Genomic DNA, 15090 nt, shown 5'->3' on the forward strand with positions numbered 1-15090 from the left:
TCCCTCAGGGACAGCCAATGCCCGAGGGCGGGCGGCGGGAGGCGGTGCTGTCGTCCCCCCCCGTCCTCTCCGTCCCCCCCGCTGGCAGGTGTCTCTTTCACCGGTGGCACCATGGGGACAGGTGAGGAGGGCACGGGGCGGGGGGACGGGGGCCGTGGCGGGGTCCTCAGCGCCCCTCCGGGGAGGATCAGTGCCGGATAGGGCTGGGGAAGGAGGACAGCGGCGGGGTCGCCGTCGGGGGCTGGCAGGCGGCGGGGGCACCGACGTATCCCCCTGGCCGGGCCATCACTTATTTATTGAGGTCAGGCTGGGGCGAGCAGGGGACGGAGCGGGGAGGACGGTGGAGGGGCCGTGGTGGAGTTTCTTCCACCCCACGCCTGGAAAATCCCCGCGGGAACAGCATCCCCTTCCCCACGGCAGCTCCGGGCTGCGGGTCCCCCTCCCCTGCTCCTGCTGCAACCCCTCCGCAGGGAGGGCCAGTCCTTGCCCCATCGATGGCGGTACCCAGGAGCCCTGCAGCAGGGTCCTAGGGCGGGAGGGGACAAGGCTGGAGAGGGGGTCACGAAGTTCCTTGCCTCCCCAGGCTGTGCCGCTGCTCCCGGGACCGGTCCTGCCAGCTCCGGGCACCCACGCCAGCCGTCCCCGCTATCGCGCTGCTAGGAGGGAGCAGTCCCGAGCCCGGGCATGTGCTGCTGGAATATGCCATGTCCCTCCCCGGCCGGCGGGCAGCCCCAGCCCCGTGAGGACACAGCCAGCCCCGAGCCGGACACCGGGACACCGGGGTGCCCAGTGCCGCCATGGCCCAGGGCTGGGATGCGGAACTGTCGGGGATGACGGCAGGCAGCCGGTCATGGAGCTCCAGCAGCGAGGCCAGCCTGGCGCCCCGCTGCCTCCTCAGCAAGCAGAGCCGCCTGCTCAACGGGACCAGCCGGGGCAGCCGCACCGCCTCCCCCATGGGCCGTGTCATCCTCATCAACACCCCCATCGAAGGTGAGGGGGGTGTCCCAGCCCCCTGCCCACTGTACGGCCAGAGGGCCTGGAGGTCTGGGGTTCCTGGCTCTGTGGGCAGGGAGAGGTGACCTGGGACTGGGGACATCCCCAGCAAGAGAAACCCCCTCTTGCTGCTGCCTGGGTGACCCATCCTGTGCCCACAGCCAGCAGCAACGAGAGCGACATCATCAACGCCATCACGGTGGAGAAGAGTGTGGATGGCAAGCTCGGCTTCAGCGTCCGGGGTGGCTCCGAGCACGGGCTGGGCATCTTTGTCAGCAAAGTGGAGGACGGCAGCGCTGCTGGTAAGCAGGACAGGGTGAGGGGCACCGGTGGGGACAGGCATGTGCCAGCAAGACCCTCCTAGGGAGCTCCCGGGGACATGGTGCCACAGTGGTGATGCCACCCTTCACAGTGACAAGCAACTGCTTGCCCCTGCTGCCCCTTCCCATGGGATTTTCAGGCTTCCCACAGGGAACAGGACGGGAGAGAGCAGCACCATGCTGATGGCTTTGAACTCCATCCCCGAGCCACAGCAAGGTGATAGCCCCCCATGCCTACCATGGCCTCAGTACAATTGACAGGCATCCCCAACTCTGTTCTCTTGGGGTCCGGATCAGGTTTGGGACACATTTAGGGAGAGGACACCAAACAGGGGCACCAGCGTGGGGTCAGGTGCCCGGCTGATCTGTGTGCCCCTCACAGAGCAGGCTGGGCTGTGCGTTGGTGACAAGATCACAGAGGTGAACAGTGTGAGCCTGGAGAACATCACCATGAGCAGCGCCGTCAAGGTCCTTACCGGCAACAACCGCCTCCGTATGGTGGTCCGGCGGATGGGCCGTGTGCCGGGCATCAAGTTCTCCAAGGAGAAGACGGCGTGGTGAGCAGGGCATCCCCCATGCCAGCAATCCAAAGCCCAGCCCCATGGAGGGCATCGTGGGGAGGCTTGGTGAGGGATGGTGGGGGACAGGGAGGATCCCAGAGCTGGGGGACCCTCAGGGTGGGAGGGCACTGAGGGTATCTGACAAAGGTGGAGATAGCCCAGGGTGAGGGACAGGATGGGATAGAAAGGTCTGGAGCAGGCAGGGTAGGTTCAAGCCCCATCCTCAACATCCCCCATTCCCATCACTCTCCTCCACTGGGTGACACCAATGAACCCATCCTGCTGGAGGACAAGAGCGTGGCCCCTGAGCTCCCCCACAACACTGTGCCCATGCTCCAGGGTGGACGTGGTGAACAGGCGCCTGGTGGTGGAGAAAAGTGGCTCAACTCCATCGGAGAGTGGCTCTGAGGACGGGCTGCGGCGCATCGTCCACCTCTACACCACCTCTGATGACTACTGCCTGGGCTTCAACATCCGCGGTGGCAGGGAGTTCGGCCTCGGCATCTACGTCTCCAAGTACGGCCACCCTGGAGGGCACAAGGGGGATGTGGTGCTCTGTTCACCACTGTACCCGTGCTGGGGCTCTGCCCCCCTCCCTGGCTACCTCACCCATCCTCATAAGACTGTGGGTATCACCTCCATGGGTGTTGGAGCATGGAGCCTGGAGGTGTGGGACAGGAGCAGGGCTCCCGTGAGGGCTTGCCCCCATCCTGTCCCCCCTTCACTGCCCTAGGGTGGACCCTGGGGGGCTTGCAGAGCAGAATGGCATTCGGGTGGGAGACCAAGTCCTTGCAGCCAATGGAGTCAAGTTTGAAGACATAAGCCATAGCAAGGCAGTGGAGGTGCTCAAGGGGCAGACCCACATCATGCTAACCATCAAGGTACGTCTGCCTGGCCCCATGGGACCCCCAGGTGAGGGGGGGGGTTGGCGTGTCCCCATGCTGGCACTGCCCCAGCTCAGCCAGGCGCCTGTGGGGCTGGTGTGGCTGCCAGCTGGTTGGGTTTCAGGCGGGTGGGAAGGCAGGGGGATGCATTATTCATGGCTGGCACCGGATCGGGTTTGCCCGGGATGGCTGGTGTGTGCTGACCCCTCGTCCTCTCCCCCTGTGCCTAGGAGACAGGCCGGTTCCCTGCCTACAAGGAGTTGGTGGCCGAGTACTGCTGGCTCAGTCGCTGTAAGGGCAACGCTGTGCGGGTAGTGGCAGGGGTACCGGGCTGGGGGCCCCATACAAGTGGCATCTGGCCACCATGGGGAGGGAGAAGGTCCACATGCCGTGGGGTCCCACAGCCTTGGAGGGGGCATGAAGCTCCCTGTGTATGGTTAGCATCCCACACTCCTCATGGGCTTGCAGGGTCCCTGTCCCCTGCCATGGACAGCAGCCCCGTGGTCCTGGTAATCCATCAGGGTCCTACGTATTCCCTGCGCCTGGAGCCTGCTGGTTCCCGTAACTCTGTGGGGTTCCACATGTTCATTGTAGGGGTCACAGGACCAGCAGCCTTGCAGTCCCTGTGGCCCTACAGGTCCCCACCTACCCGCTGTGCTGGGATGCAGAGCTCCCTGTGACCCCACAGCATGTCACCCCATGTCCCGGCTGTGCCTTCGCAGTGACCGACGGGCAGCTGCAGCAGCTCTCTCAGACCTCAGAGACCAGCTCCTCCATCTCCTCCTACTCCTCGGGGCCAGCGCCAGGGGTGGTGAACGGGCTGGGGACGGCCGGCCCAGGGCCCCCTGCCCGCACCGTGGACGTGGCCATCTCCACAGAGGATGGCCCGCGGCGGAGCTGGGTGCGGGACCGTGCCGAGCGGGCCATGCAGACCGAGCCGGCCGCCGAGGCGCTGCCAGAGATGCGGCGCACGGTGCGGCCCCCCGAGCTGCTGCGGGACACGGCCATCCGAGGCCAGGGCGCCCGCGAGCCCCCCGGCACCCATCCGCGACGGACCTTTGCCCACTCGCCCAAGACAGCCCTGCTGCTGGCCCTGAGCCGGCCCCGGCAGCCCATCACACGCTCACAGAGCGATCTCACCGTCGCTGGTAGGCACCGGGGCATGGCTCTGTCTGTGAGTCTTGCCCCTAGCTGCGGTCCCCTCCAACCATGCAGCCCCGGCCCTGGGAGTCCCACTGCTCAGACCCTGTTCCTGCTCTACCATCGTACAGCCCCTGACACACAGACACCTGGCTCCTGCTCCTGGGCGCTCAATAGCTCCCCCAGCCCATATTGATCTCTGCCCACCAGCCCTGGCCATCCTATAGTCCTGAGTAGCCCCAGCACTGCCCCTGGGGCTTGGCAGTCCAGCCCCATAGCCCCTGAAGACCCCCTGCACCCCACAGCAGGACTCTCTTCCAGTCAGCACCCCCAGTAGCCCCTCCAAACGTCCCCCTCAAGTTCCCGTTAGGGGTGGCATCCCCTGGCCTCCCTATTCCAGCCCTCTTCATCTCTGTTGCCAGAGGAGAAACGGAAAAAGGAGAAGCCGGAGGGACAAGGGGCCCGGGCGGGGGCCCCGGGGCTGCACCGCTCCAAAACCCTCGTCAACCTCTTCTTCAAGGGGGGCCGTGCCACCAGCCAGAGCTGGGCCCCCCCCAGCCAGGAGCCCCCCGCCTCCGAACGTAGGGCACGCGCCAAGTCCCCAGGGCGTTCCGACGGGGACAGAGGTACCAGACTGGGGGACAGGATGGAAAGGGACCCAGCCTTGGACTGGTTCCCCCATATGTGGGCACTGTGGCCTTACTGTGGCATCCCTGGCACGGAGGGGGGCACGGGGAGGTGTGTCCATTCATGCAGCTTTGGCAATGGGCAGCGACGCTGCTTCCCCCTGGCGCTCACCCCTCTCCATCTCCCTTGCAGTAGGCGCTGTGCAGAAGTTTGTCATCCGGAGCCTGAAGCGGGGTAACGGGGTGCCCGTGTGCCCAGGGGTGCTGCGGGGCAGGCTCTGCATGTGCCTGCCCCTGTGCTGCATGTGCCTGACTGGTGTGGAATGAGCCATTGGGGTGGGGGGCTTTGTGGGGTGACCGGGGTGGTCCCTGCCCCGCTGGCCATCCCTCTTTGCTGTGCCCCCTTAGAGAAAAGCCGGCGTGCCAGCATCCTAGGCCCCATGGGCATTGCTGCCCTGCAGCCCAATGGCAGCGACCCCGAGGCGAGACTCGCACACATCCAGGACACTGCTGCACGCCTCCTGAGCCCTGACGAGGTGACGGCCGTGCTTCGCCACTGCTCCAGGGTATGGCACCGCGGGCAGAATGAGCAGGGCAGTGCCAGCATCCCGGGATCATCCCCAGGCAGCTCCTGCATCCCGGGGGCATTGCCGTCAGCGCTATGTGCCCATGTTAAGCTCTGGGAGGTAAACTGAGGCATGGTGGGCACCTGTCTGCTGACACCCCTCCTGCACCCACAGTACCTGCATGAGGGCAGCGTGGAGGATTTGGTGCGGCCATTGCTGGCTATCCTGGATCGGCCTGAGAAGGTCCTGCTGCTGCGGGATGTGAGGTGGGTGTACCGGGCATGTGTCCTGGGGTACCCCAGTGCTTCCAGCTGGGTGGATTGACCCAGTTTCACGTGCACTCCAGCCCTGATCACACCCCATCCGAGAGGTTGCCACAACCTGTCCCCCCTCTTTACCCCGGCAGGAGTGTGGTGGCTCCCACAGACCTGGGCCGGTTTGACAGCATGGTGATGCCCCTGGAGCTGGAAGCCTTTGATGCCCTGAAGAGCCGCTCAGGTACAGCCCGGTCCCCAAGGGACCTTGGCTGGGGGCAGCAGGCAGGGGTGGGTACCACTGTGGGGGGGTGACCGGTGTCTCTCCTTGAGTGCAGTGCGCTCGCCTGCCCTGCGCCCGGCTCACCACGATGTCCCTCCCAGGAGACACCTCATTACACCAGTGCCTGGTGAGTGCCACCCCATGGGGGCTGCCTGGCCTGTGGTGGGGTCTGCCGGCTGGAGGGGGTCCAGGGGCAGTCTGTGGTGGGAGAAAGGGAGCTGGGATGCTTGAGTGCAGGGGGTCGCAGCAGAGAGGGCATTTGGTGTCCCTAGATGCTGGGAGGCCCCAGAGTAGCAGGATCTCTGGTTCCTGGGTACCAGGGGAAAGGAGACACAGCCCCTGGAGAGAGATGGGGTGCCTGGGGGCTCCCAGGTGTCAGAGGTCCTAGGGAGGGGGAGCTGGGGTGTCTGAATGTCCCTGGAGGAGGAAGATCTGGGGCCCTTTACACCAAGGAGGTCCATAGGTGGCTTTGGGATTCCCAGGGGATGGCAGGGGTCCCAGGCAGTTGGTGTATGGGGTTCAGGAGGGATCCGTGGGTGGCAGGGGTCCCGGAAAGCTGGTCTGTGTGGTCTGGCGGGGACATCTGAGCCCCTCTCGTTGCAGACTATCGTGGCGGGTTCCTGCTGAAGCCAGCGGGGGCCCCAGATCTGGAGGGAGCCGGGGGGCTACAGGCGAGCCCAGGCCGGCCACGGGCCTCTGCCAGTCCCCGCCGGCTTCACCCGTGCACCTACACCCCGCTCCCCGACGTGCCAGTGGATGCCTACGCCAGCACCAGCCGCCCCCCGGCCCCCGCCTCCCCCCAGCCCCCCAACTGGCTGCTGGCCGAGGCCCCCCCGGGCGAGGGACACAGGCACTCACGCAGCTCCTGGCACAAGGAGCCCTCCAGGATGGTGCCCGATGGGGGGCCCGAGGTGCTGGGGAAGGCTCGGAGAGCACGGCCCCCCCTTGCACCTCTCTTTGGGGGGGCAGGGGGTGAGGCGGGAGCTGGGGCGGCCACCAATGGCCCTGGGGATGCTGGCAGAGAGGAAGAGGAGGAAGAGGAGGAGTATCGGCTGCTTACAGTCACCCTCTCCAAGCTGAAGCACTCGCTGGGTAGGTGGCACATGGGTAGGAGCCTAGGGGTGGGACTCTCCTCCTGGTACCAGCATCACTGGCTTGCAGGGCACCCCATTTAGGGGGCAAAGCCCCAAGCCCTCCTCCAAAATAGAAGAGAAGAAGGAGGTGCCTCTGCCCCAGCCCCTCATTCGTGCCCAGGAGAGGGTGTCCCATGCCTGGGAGTGGGTCGCATCCTACCTGGTGTGAGGGCCTCTTGGCTCCTTTGCAGGGATCAGCATCTCTGGAGGCATCGAGTCAAGGGCGCAGCCGGTAGTGAAGATTGAGAAGATCTTCCCTGGGGGAGCTGCCTTCCTCAGCGGCATCCTCAAGGTATGGGGGAGACTTGAGAGCACCCAAACACCCCCATCCCGTGGTGCTGCCGGGTGTTGGCAGTGCCCTGGCACTCCAAAAGCACCTGCGCTTCACTCCACTGCCTTTCCTTATGGGGTCCAGGCGGGTCAGGAGCTGGTGTCAGTGGATGGACAGAGCCTGCAGAATGTCACCCACCAGCGGGCGGTGGACATCATCCGCCAGGCCTACCGCAACAAGGCCAAGGAGCCCATGGAGCTGGTGGTGCGGGTGCCTGGAGGTGCCCCGGAGTGATGCTGTACATATCCCCCTCTTCAAGAAACCATCCTGTGCTCCCGAGGAGCCGGGTGGATCATTTCTGCACTGAGCTGTGGCCAGTCTCAGTGCAGCCAGAGGGTGCAAGAGCCAGACCTGCCCCACAGGCATGGGGAAACTGCTCGCAGCAGGACCTGAGGTGGGGCACAAGTGGTGACATGGAAGGACAGACAGCCCCTGACCCTGCTCTGGACACACAGACACAGCCCTGAAAAAAACACAGCCAGGGGCTTGTTTTTAATCAGCGTTTCCGGGTGGTACACGGGTGAGCCGGGCTCTGGGAACAGCACACCACTGAAATAAAGTACAACCCCCACCCCCGGAGCCGGGGGCGACCAAGCCAGAGCTGGGCACAGCCAGGCTTTTCCTTTGGTTTGACCCTGCTGGGTGCCCAGCTGGGACCCCCACCTCTGCCCACCCTGGCACTGTGCCCCTCTCCCTGGCAGGCTGGGCATCACAGGGGCATGGGCCCAGCTTATTCTGGAGGCAGGAGGAACAGGGGGATGCTGGGGGTGAGGGTATGGGAAAGGCACTGAGGGCAAGGTTCCCTGTGGCAGGGGTGATGGGGGCACAGACAGGTGGGGTGTGAGCTAGGACAAGGTGATATGTTTTCGTAGGGCCTATAAAAATAGAGTTATTTAAAATGGCACAGAAATGAATCCCCTGACACACACACACGGGAGGTGAGGGGGAGGCTGGCATGGGCAGGGATGGGCACACACCATCTCATGTGGAAGTGGCTGTGTAGCAGTGCCAGTAGGGATGAGAGGGAGGGGACAAGCCAGCCCTCCCTCTGCCCAAGGTGACCCTGGCTGAAGCCAGCGCTGCTAATCCCTGCGCACTAAGAGGATCAGCAGGAACCAGCTCCGGATGGCCCCAATGCCAGGACTCAGCACCCACCTGGTCCAACATCTCACGGGCACCCCTCAATGCAGAGGGTGCCAACCCACCCTCACCCCAACACCTCCATGTGGGAAGGGGGCAGCTCCTTCGGTCCCCTCTGCCCCCCCTCCCAGTACCAGCAGTCTCTGCAGAACCAGAGGGAGAGCAGGGATCACCCAAGCTCCCAAAATCCCAGGAGCTGGAGCCTCCTCACCCCTGCGAGCACGGGGTGAGGGCAGGCAGTGTCTCAAATCTCGGTGGCCGTGATCTCTTCAAAGGGTGGCTCAGGGCCAGGGGGGTCACAGTGCTCAGGTGGGGGTTCCTCACCCTGGAGCCGGAGATGCTGGAGCCGCTGCTCGAGCCGCCGGTTGCGGCGGTACATCTGGATGTAGCTGTACTGCAGCTGCTTCTGGTAGCGGATAACCCGCTCCTTCTCACCCTGCCACGTGCCGCGCTCCTGCTCGAAGGCATCCCGCTGCTCCTGCCCGCGCCTCCGCTCCAGGGCCACCTCTGCACGCAGCCGCTCCAGCTGCCGCCGCAGCCCCACGCTGCCCCGGGGCTCCTCACCAGGCTGGGGACAGCCCTCACCGGGGGGTGGGCACCCCTCGCCGGGTGGAGGGCACCTCGCGTGGGCAGCCTCCCGCAGCCCCGCCAGCTCCTGCTCCAGCCGCCCGGCTTTGGCGCGGAAGAGGTCGGCCTCGCTCTTGCGGCGCTGCAGTTCGTTGGCGCAGACCTCCAGCTCCAGCGCCTTGAGGCGGGCGGCCTCCTGCAGCCCCTGTGCCCGCCGCTCGCCCGCCTGCAGCTGCGCCCGCGCCTCCCGCAGCTGCGCCCGCAGCCCCAGCAGCTCCGTGCTGCGCTGCGCCAGCTCCGCCTGCGCCTCCTTCAGCTGCTGCTTCAGCAGGGAGATCTCACCCGACTTCTGGCACACCTGCAGGGGGACAATGGGGCTCAGGTGCCGGCCGGGACCCCCCCGGCTGCACCCCTGCCTTGCCCGGCACTGTCAGGCAGCTCACCTCCCACTTGGTCTCCTCCAGCCGGGGTGCCAGCTCGGTGCGCTCGCGCTGGAAGGAGGCACAGCGGCGCTCCAGCAGCTCCCGCTCCTGCAGCAGCTGGGCAAAGTCCTCCTGCAGCTGCTTCTTCTCCTGCTGCAGCTGCAGCACCTGGAGCTGCAGGACCTGCTGCCCCCGCTGCGCTGCCTGGGCCGCCTGCCGCGCCTGGGCCGCACAGCGCTGCCGGAGACCCTCCAGCTCCTGCTCGCAGCGCCGCTGCTTCTCCTCGTACACCTGGGGGGGACAAGGGGCGCACACACAACACATTCAACTTCCGCCTGCTGCGGGATGGGCACCCCCCTCCCCACAGCGCATACCCCCAAATGGAGGAGGGGTACAGGAAGGGTGCAATGTGGTGCTGCCCCCCCAGTTTGTGCTCTCCCACATCCCTCTGCATGCTGGCTCCCCCATGTCAGCACCCCCAGAATCTATAGGGCTCCCCCAGCTGCACCACAAGCAGGGAGAAGCTGCAGGTCTCAGGCACATTCAAAAAGGGCACTCCAAAATGGAGCATCCCAGGCTGTACGACTGGTCCCCAACAACCCAGGGACTACATAAGACTACCCACCATGAGGGAAAAGCCACCGACACACAGCAAAAAGCATCCTCATGTAAGTGTCTGGAGAGGGTTCCCAAAGGGTGTCCCTGCCTTCCAACCAGGGGGAAGCTCACTCAGGGGAAGGGAACAGGGAGAGGACACCAGAGGCACACCTGGCAGATGGCCACCTCGTTCTCATCCAGGCTGTCACGCAGGAGCTGCAGCTCGGCCTCCCTCTCCCGCAGCTTGTCCTCCAGCTCCTGCACCAGCATGGCCTCCTCGCCGGGCAGGGGCGAGCGCCCGCAGGAGCCGCTCTCGGAGGAGGGCCGGCCCCGGCCGCTCAGCGAGCCCGTGCTCTTGCTGGAGGATGAGCGCCCGCTGTCCGAGTTGGAGGGGCGGCAGCCCCCCGGTGGGTCGGGGGGACCATGGGGGGTGGGCGGCAGGGCTCCCACCTCGGGGTGCTGGCTGCAGCCCGTGCTGTAGGTGGGCAGGCTGGAGAGGGAGTTGCGCCCCGAGTCCGACAGGGTGCTGGCGCGGCAGCTCAGGGAGCCGGGCTTCTCGGCACCCAGCAAGTGGGTGAGGCTCACCTGGCTCTCCGAGAGCCCAGGGCGCACCACTGTCTGGGCGCTCCGGAGCTTGGGCACCACCGGCTTGAAGGCCATGGGGCGGATCAGGGTTTTCTCCACGTTCTGCCAAGGAAGAGAGGAAGAGTAGGGGGGGCTGGGGAGGACCCATCACTCTCCCATGGGGATGCTGCGATGCCTTCCCACTCCAGACAAGGGCCAGCTGCTGTCTGCTCCATCCCCCCTTCATGGGGTATCCAGGTGGGCTCCCACTCACACAACCCCCATGAAAGAAGGAACATCATGGGCATGGGGACCACCACCTGCCCAGGGACACCAAATAGGTAGCAACATGGCCCTAGTGTGGCACAGGGGGCAAAGCCAAGACCCAGCACACACCCAACCCACCCCGCTGCTCCCCCCTCCCTACCTCCTCCAGCTTGCCAGAGACAGGGACAAGCTTGGGGGGGGGACCCTGGAGGTGACCACTTGGGGCTTGGTCATCGCGGGGCTCATCCGAGTCACTGCAGGGGCTGGTGGGAGATGGGACGTCGAGCCAGTCACCGCAGAAGCCTCCATTGGCATAGGCATGGGTGACACCAGGCATGGCTGGGTGCGACTCCTCGGGAGATGGGGGGTCCCGCTGGGTGGCCCGGAGCAGCCCCTCCTGCTTGCGAAAGGAGGCGGTGGGGGGGTCCCCATCGCAGGGCTGGCTGGCACGGTCGTGGCGGGGCCGGCCGGGCAGGAGGCTGCCGACGCTGCCCATGGTGGCAGGGGGCGAATGGGCAGCAGCACGGAGCTGTGCAGCCCCCTCAGCGACGGCCTCGAGGGGCACTGGCAGCGTCTGCACGATGGCCATGACGGGGGGAGCCCCGGCGGGCAGGGGCACACGGGCAGCCTGCAGGCAACGGAGAGAGGGCATCAGAGCTGTGGGCACCGCTGGACGTGCCCCACTGGCTACCACCGTCCCCAGTGCCACGGCTGCAGGTTGACCCAAGGAAGGGCTGGCAGGAGATGCCAAACGAACCAGAATAAAACCAGGATTAGCCCAGGAGGGTGGCAGCAGCACCCCCCAAGCTGGGCTCAGCACCCCAGTGGAGCATCCTGGGGCTGTGGGGTGCTGGTGGCACCATGACGCAGTGGCATGTGGTCCTGCCCCCGCCATGCCCTGGCATGACCCTGCAGCAGGAAGTGTGCCAGGGCTGGAGGCAAATCCCAAGAGGCCCACGGAGAGCCAGCTCCCGGGCAGCCTGCCTGCCTGCCTGCCCCACGGCACTGCCTGCCCCACGGCGCCCGCCAGCGCAGCCCCCACAGAGAGTGGGGGGCAGCCACACACACTGGGGACAGCCACTTCCCTGCCCCACAGCCCCCACCTCTCTGCCAATGACCCCACTGCAGGTGACCCCCACACCCAACCAGCCACAGCGGGGGGCAGGGTCCCCCAGAGAGGGCCACTTAGGGGGCAGCTGCCAGGCTGGTGGGTGCTTCAGGATGCAACACAAGGCTCTTTCCCAGCCCCAGTGCATGTGTGTCCCCTGTTCCCACCCCACGCACTCCCCTCCAGCTGGGGGGTGCTCTGCCAGTGCCCCCATACCCCAGCCCAGGCCATACGCCTGCGTGACGGGCGCCAGCCGAAGGGCCGGATCCGTCCCCTGCTGCCTCATCGCATCTCGCACATGGCTGCGGCTGGCACGGGGTGCAGGCGGGGGGGCACTGCCCACAGAGCTGTCACCTGAAATCAATCCGCCTGCCAGTGCCTGGGGTGGGGGCGAGCACGGGAGAGACACCGGCGAGTCAGAACCCCCCCTGCCACCAGCACCCCTACCAGAGCAGCATGCCCATGACACCCCGGGGTGGGAAGGTGGGTGACCCCCACCCCGGCTCTGCTCACCTCGCCAGCCGCTGCCCATCCGTCCGGTCCACTCGGGCCCCCACACCACGAACACAGCTCTACCGGCCGCTGAAGCAGGAAGGAGCAAGAGGAGGGGGTCAGGGTGCTGAACGGCAGCGGGGGTCCCTGAGCCCCACGCAGCCCCCCACCCGGCAGGAACAGGGGGAGCAGTGCCAGCGTGGCACGCAGGGTGGCAGGGGAGCCTAGCAGTGGGTGCGCTGCTCCAGGCACCCAGGGATTGCTGTGGCCACCCCGGGAGGGGCGGTGGGGACAACAGCCCCCAGCACGGACCTGCCACTGCCGGAGGGGCAGCAGCAGGGATCACGGACACGGAACCCCCAAAGGGACACCTCGGGGCGCCGGAGCCGCAGCCAGCGATGTGCGCAGCACCGCACCCAGCGAGACTGCCCCGGGACGTGCGGGTCAGGGCACCCCTAGGGACAGCCGGGTCCCCGTATGGACACCGGGGGGGACGCCGCCAGCGCCGGGGCCCCGCGCTGGGCGGCGGGGGAAGGGATCCCGATTTCTCCCTCCCGCAAGCCCCCCCGGTCCGCAGACAGGGTCCCAGCGCCGCCCGAGAGGGAGGGGGCAAGAGGCCTGGAGGGGGGGGGGGGTGCGCAGCTCAGCCGGCAGCGCCCTGCAAAACATCCTCCAGCCACCCAGTAAAACCAGTCAGCAACTGGGGCGGCGTCACAGCCAGCTGCTCCGGCCGGAGCGCCGCGGAGCCGCATCCCACCGTTCCGACCCCGGAACGGCAAGGCGAGACTCGGCCCCTGCTCGGCCAGACCCGCACCCTGAGCTGATGGGTGTTGGGGGGCTCCCGGACCCCCCCCCCAGGGTAGGAAGGATCGGCCCCTCATCCCTCCCCACAGGCAGCCGGTACCTGTGGGGTGCACACCCTCCCTATGCTCAGCTGTGCCCCCCCACCATCCCGAGGCACCCTGGGTGGTGCTGGCCCCCTTGACCGCCCCATGCGCCCCCCTTGCCCTCCCACCCACCCACACTGCCCCTCACAGCCCCACAACACCCAGCCTGCCCCATGGTGTTTCCACCCTGCTCGGCTCCACAGCACCTATAAGTGCTCCATGGCATCCCAGGGCCCCACAGCTCCCCACAAGTGTCCTACAACATACCTAAAGTTCCCCATGACACCCCCAAAGTGCCCTACAGAGCCCAGGGGCCTGTACAGCCTCACAACACCACGAAGTGCCCCACAACACCCCCAAACTGCCTCACAGACAGCCCGGGTTTCTGCTGCCCCACAGCTTCCCCCAAAATCCCCCTAAAACATCTTCAAAGTGTCCCGCAGAGCCCCAGGGCCTCTGCTGCCCCACAGATTCCTTAAAGTGCCCTTAAAGCACCCCTAAAGTGCTCAAAAACACCCCCAAATTGCCCCACAGCACCCCTGGGCCTGCACTGTGCCCCACAGCTTCCCCAGAGTGCCCCTAAAGCACCCCAAAAGTGCCCCACGACCCCCTAAACTGCCCCATAGAGCCCTGAGCCTCTGCATCTCCAGAGCACCCCAAAATACCCCTGAAACAGCCCAAAGCGCCCCACAGCCGCCGCTGCCCCCGGGACCCCCCTCAAAGAGGCCCCCCCAAGCCCCCAACCCCCGGCAGCCCCCCCACAGCGCCCCCCAGCCCTCTCCTCCGAGGTGCCCCTCGGGGTCCCCGCGCCCCGGCCGCCCCCCACAGCCCCCCGGGACCTCCCCGGCCCAGCCCCGCTCCCCGCACTCACCGCGGCCCCGCTGCCGCCCTCCCGCGCCGCGCCGCGCCCCGCCACCCCGCCCCCGCCACAAGCCCCGCCCCTATGCGTGACCCCGCCCCTCGTTAGGCCCCGCCCCTCCCTCGAAGCCCCGCCCCCTCGGAGGAAGGGGAAGGGGCTGGGGGGGGGCATGCATGGGTCGCCCCCAGCCCCATCCATTCCGGGTGATTCCCAAGCTGCGGGGGGGACACACACGACACACACGGGGCTTGCCCCCTTTTTTGCACCAGCAGAGCCCCCCCACCTCGGGGGTCGTTACCCCCCAAAGCAGCCCCAAACCTGCAGGATGATACGGGCCCCCCCAGACTACTCCGAAAGCCCAGCACCCTGCCAAGGGGCAGGCAGGTTCTGCCTCGCCTGACACCCCCCATCCCTCCCCGGTGAGATGTGTTACTGCCACCGCGCAGCGTTCCGAGAGCCACAGACTGGTTGGAAAGGGAGACAAAACCACCCTGCAGCCCACCTGCAGCCCGGGGAGCTGCGGGTACCCCCTGCCACCTCCCCGGGGTCTGGGATCACACAGGGTCCCCCCCCAGGCTCAGCTCCATCACCCCCTCTCAACCCCAGCGAGGGATGGGTGGGAGATGGGGGTCCCAGGGTTTCCCGCTGCCCCAGTTCCACCCCACAGCTCCATGACAGCAATGGGAGAAATGGGGCTCAGGGAGCCAGAGGGGACTGAGGGGATCGAGAACACCCAGCCCCGGGGCCTGGCTCCCACTGTCCCCCCCACCCCCTTACCTCTGCTTCCCTGGTATCCTCATCTGCCATCACCCTCAGCCTGCCCTGAGGGAAAGGGGGGGGCTCACACCTGCACCCACAGCACCTACGGGTGCTCCCGGGAGAGCCGGTGCAGCCCGGAAACCCGGGGCTGGGTGTGTACCTCCCGCAAGCACCAGCCCCTCATCATGGCTCAGGTTAAAACTATGCCCAGTGCGCAGGTTGGCAATAACCGTGTGCCAGGGCAGGGCAGGATGCTCTGCACAGCGGGGCCAGCCTCTGCTGTGTCCCCCCAGCCCCAGGGTCCCCCAGTCACAGGGACAGTGGCACAGAACCAGCAA

At 66.6% G+C, this 15090-nt stretch overlaps 2 protein-coding genes across 3 annotated transcripts; one reads left to right on the plus strand and one right to left on the minus strand.

The window, feature by feature from the left end:
- The first annotated feature begins 54 nt into the window (after nucleotides 1–54).
- Nucleotides 55–7688, plus strand: PDZD7 (PDZ domain containing 7). Of its 2 annotated transcripts, XM_065672119.1 has the most exons (17): nucleotides 55–121; nucleotides 584–990; nucleotides 1155–1295; nucleotides 1696–1870; nucleotides 2213–2389; nucleotides 2607–2754; nucleotides 2988–3048; nucleotides 3480–3905; nucleotides 4320–4523; nucleotides 4717–4758; nucleotides 4932–5089; nucleotides 5264–5355; nucleotides 5496–5587; nucleotides 5682–5753; nucleotides 6230–6718; nucleotides 6951–7051; nucleotides 7175–7688. In XM_065672119.1, exons 2-17 carry the CDS (start codon nucleotides 798–800, stop codon nucleotides 7322–7324), a joined length of 2721 nt encoding a protein of 906 aa, XP_065528191.1. In that variant the 5' UTR covers nucleotides 55–121; nucleotides 584–797; the 3' UTR covers nucleotides 7325–7688. The 2 variants fall into 2 exon arrangements, with proteins under 2 accessions (XP_065528191.1, XP_065528192.1); XM_065672120.1 differs by lacking the exon at nucleotides 4717–4758.
- On the minus strand, nucleotides 7555–12331 carry LZTS2 (leucine zipper tumor suppressor 2). Its single transcript, XM_065672121.1, has 5 exons — nucleotides 12269–12331; nucleotides 10808–11275; nucleotides 9988–10503; nucleotides 9241–9510; nucleotides 7555–9155 (listed from the first exon to the last, which is right to left on the minus strand). Exons 2-5 carry the CDS (start codon nucleotides 11234–11236, stop codon nucleotides 8475–8477), a joined length of 1896 nt encoding a protein of 631 aa, XP_065528193.1. The 5' UTR covers nucleotides 11237–11275; nucleotides 12269–12331; the 3' UTR covers nucleotides 7555–8474.
- Nucleotides 12332–15090: the final 2759 nt, after the last annotated feature.

The sequence above is a fragment of the Lathamus discolor genome, chromosome 3 (genome assembly GCF_037157495.1).
Source record: "Lathamus discolor isolate bLatDis1 chromosome 3, bLatDis1.hap1, whole genome shotgun sequence".
NCBI classification, from domain to species: Eukaryota; Metazoa; Chordata; class Aves; order Psittaciformes; family Psittacidae; genus Lathamus; species Lathamus discolor.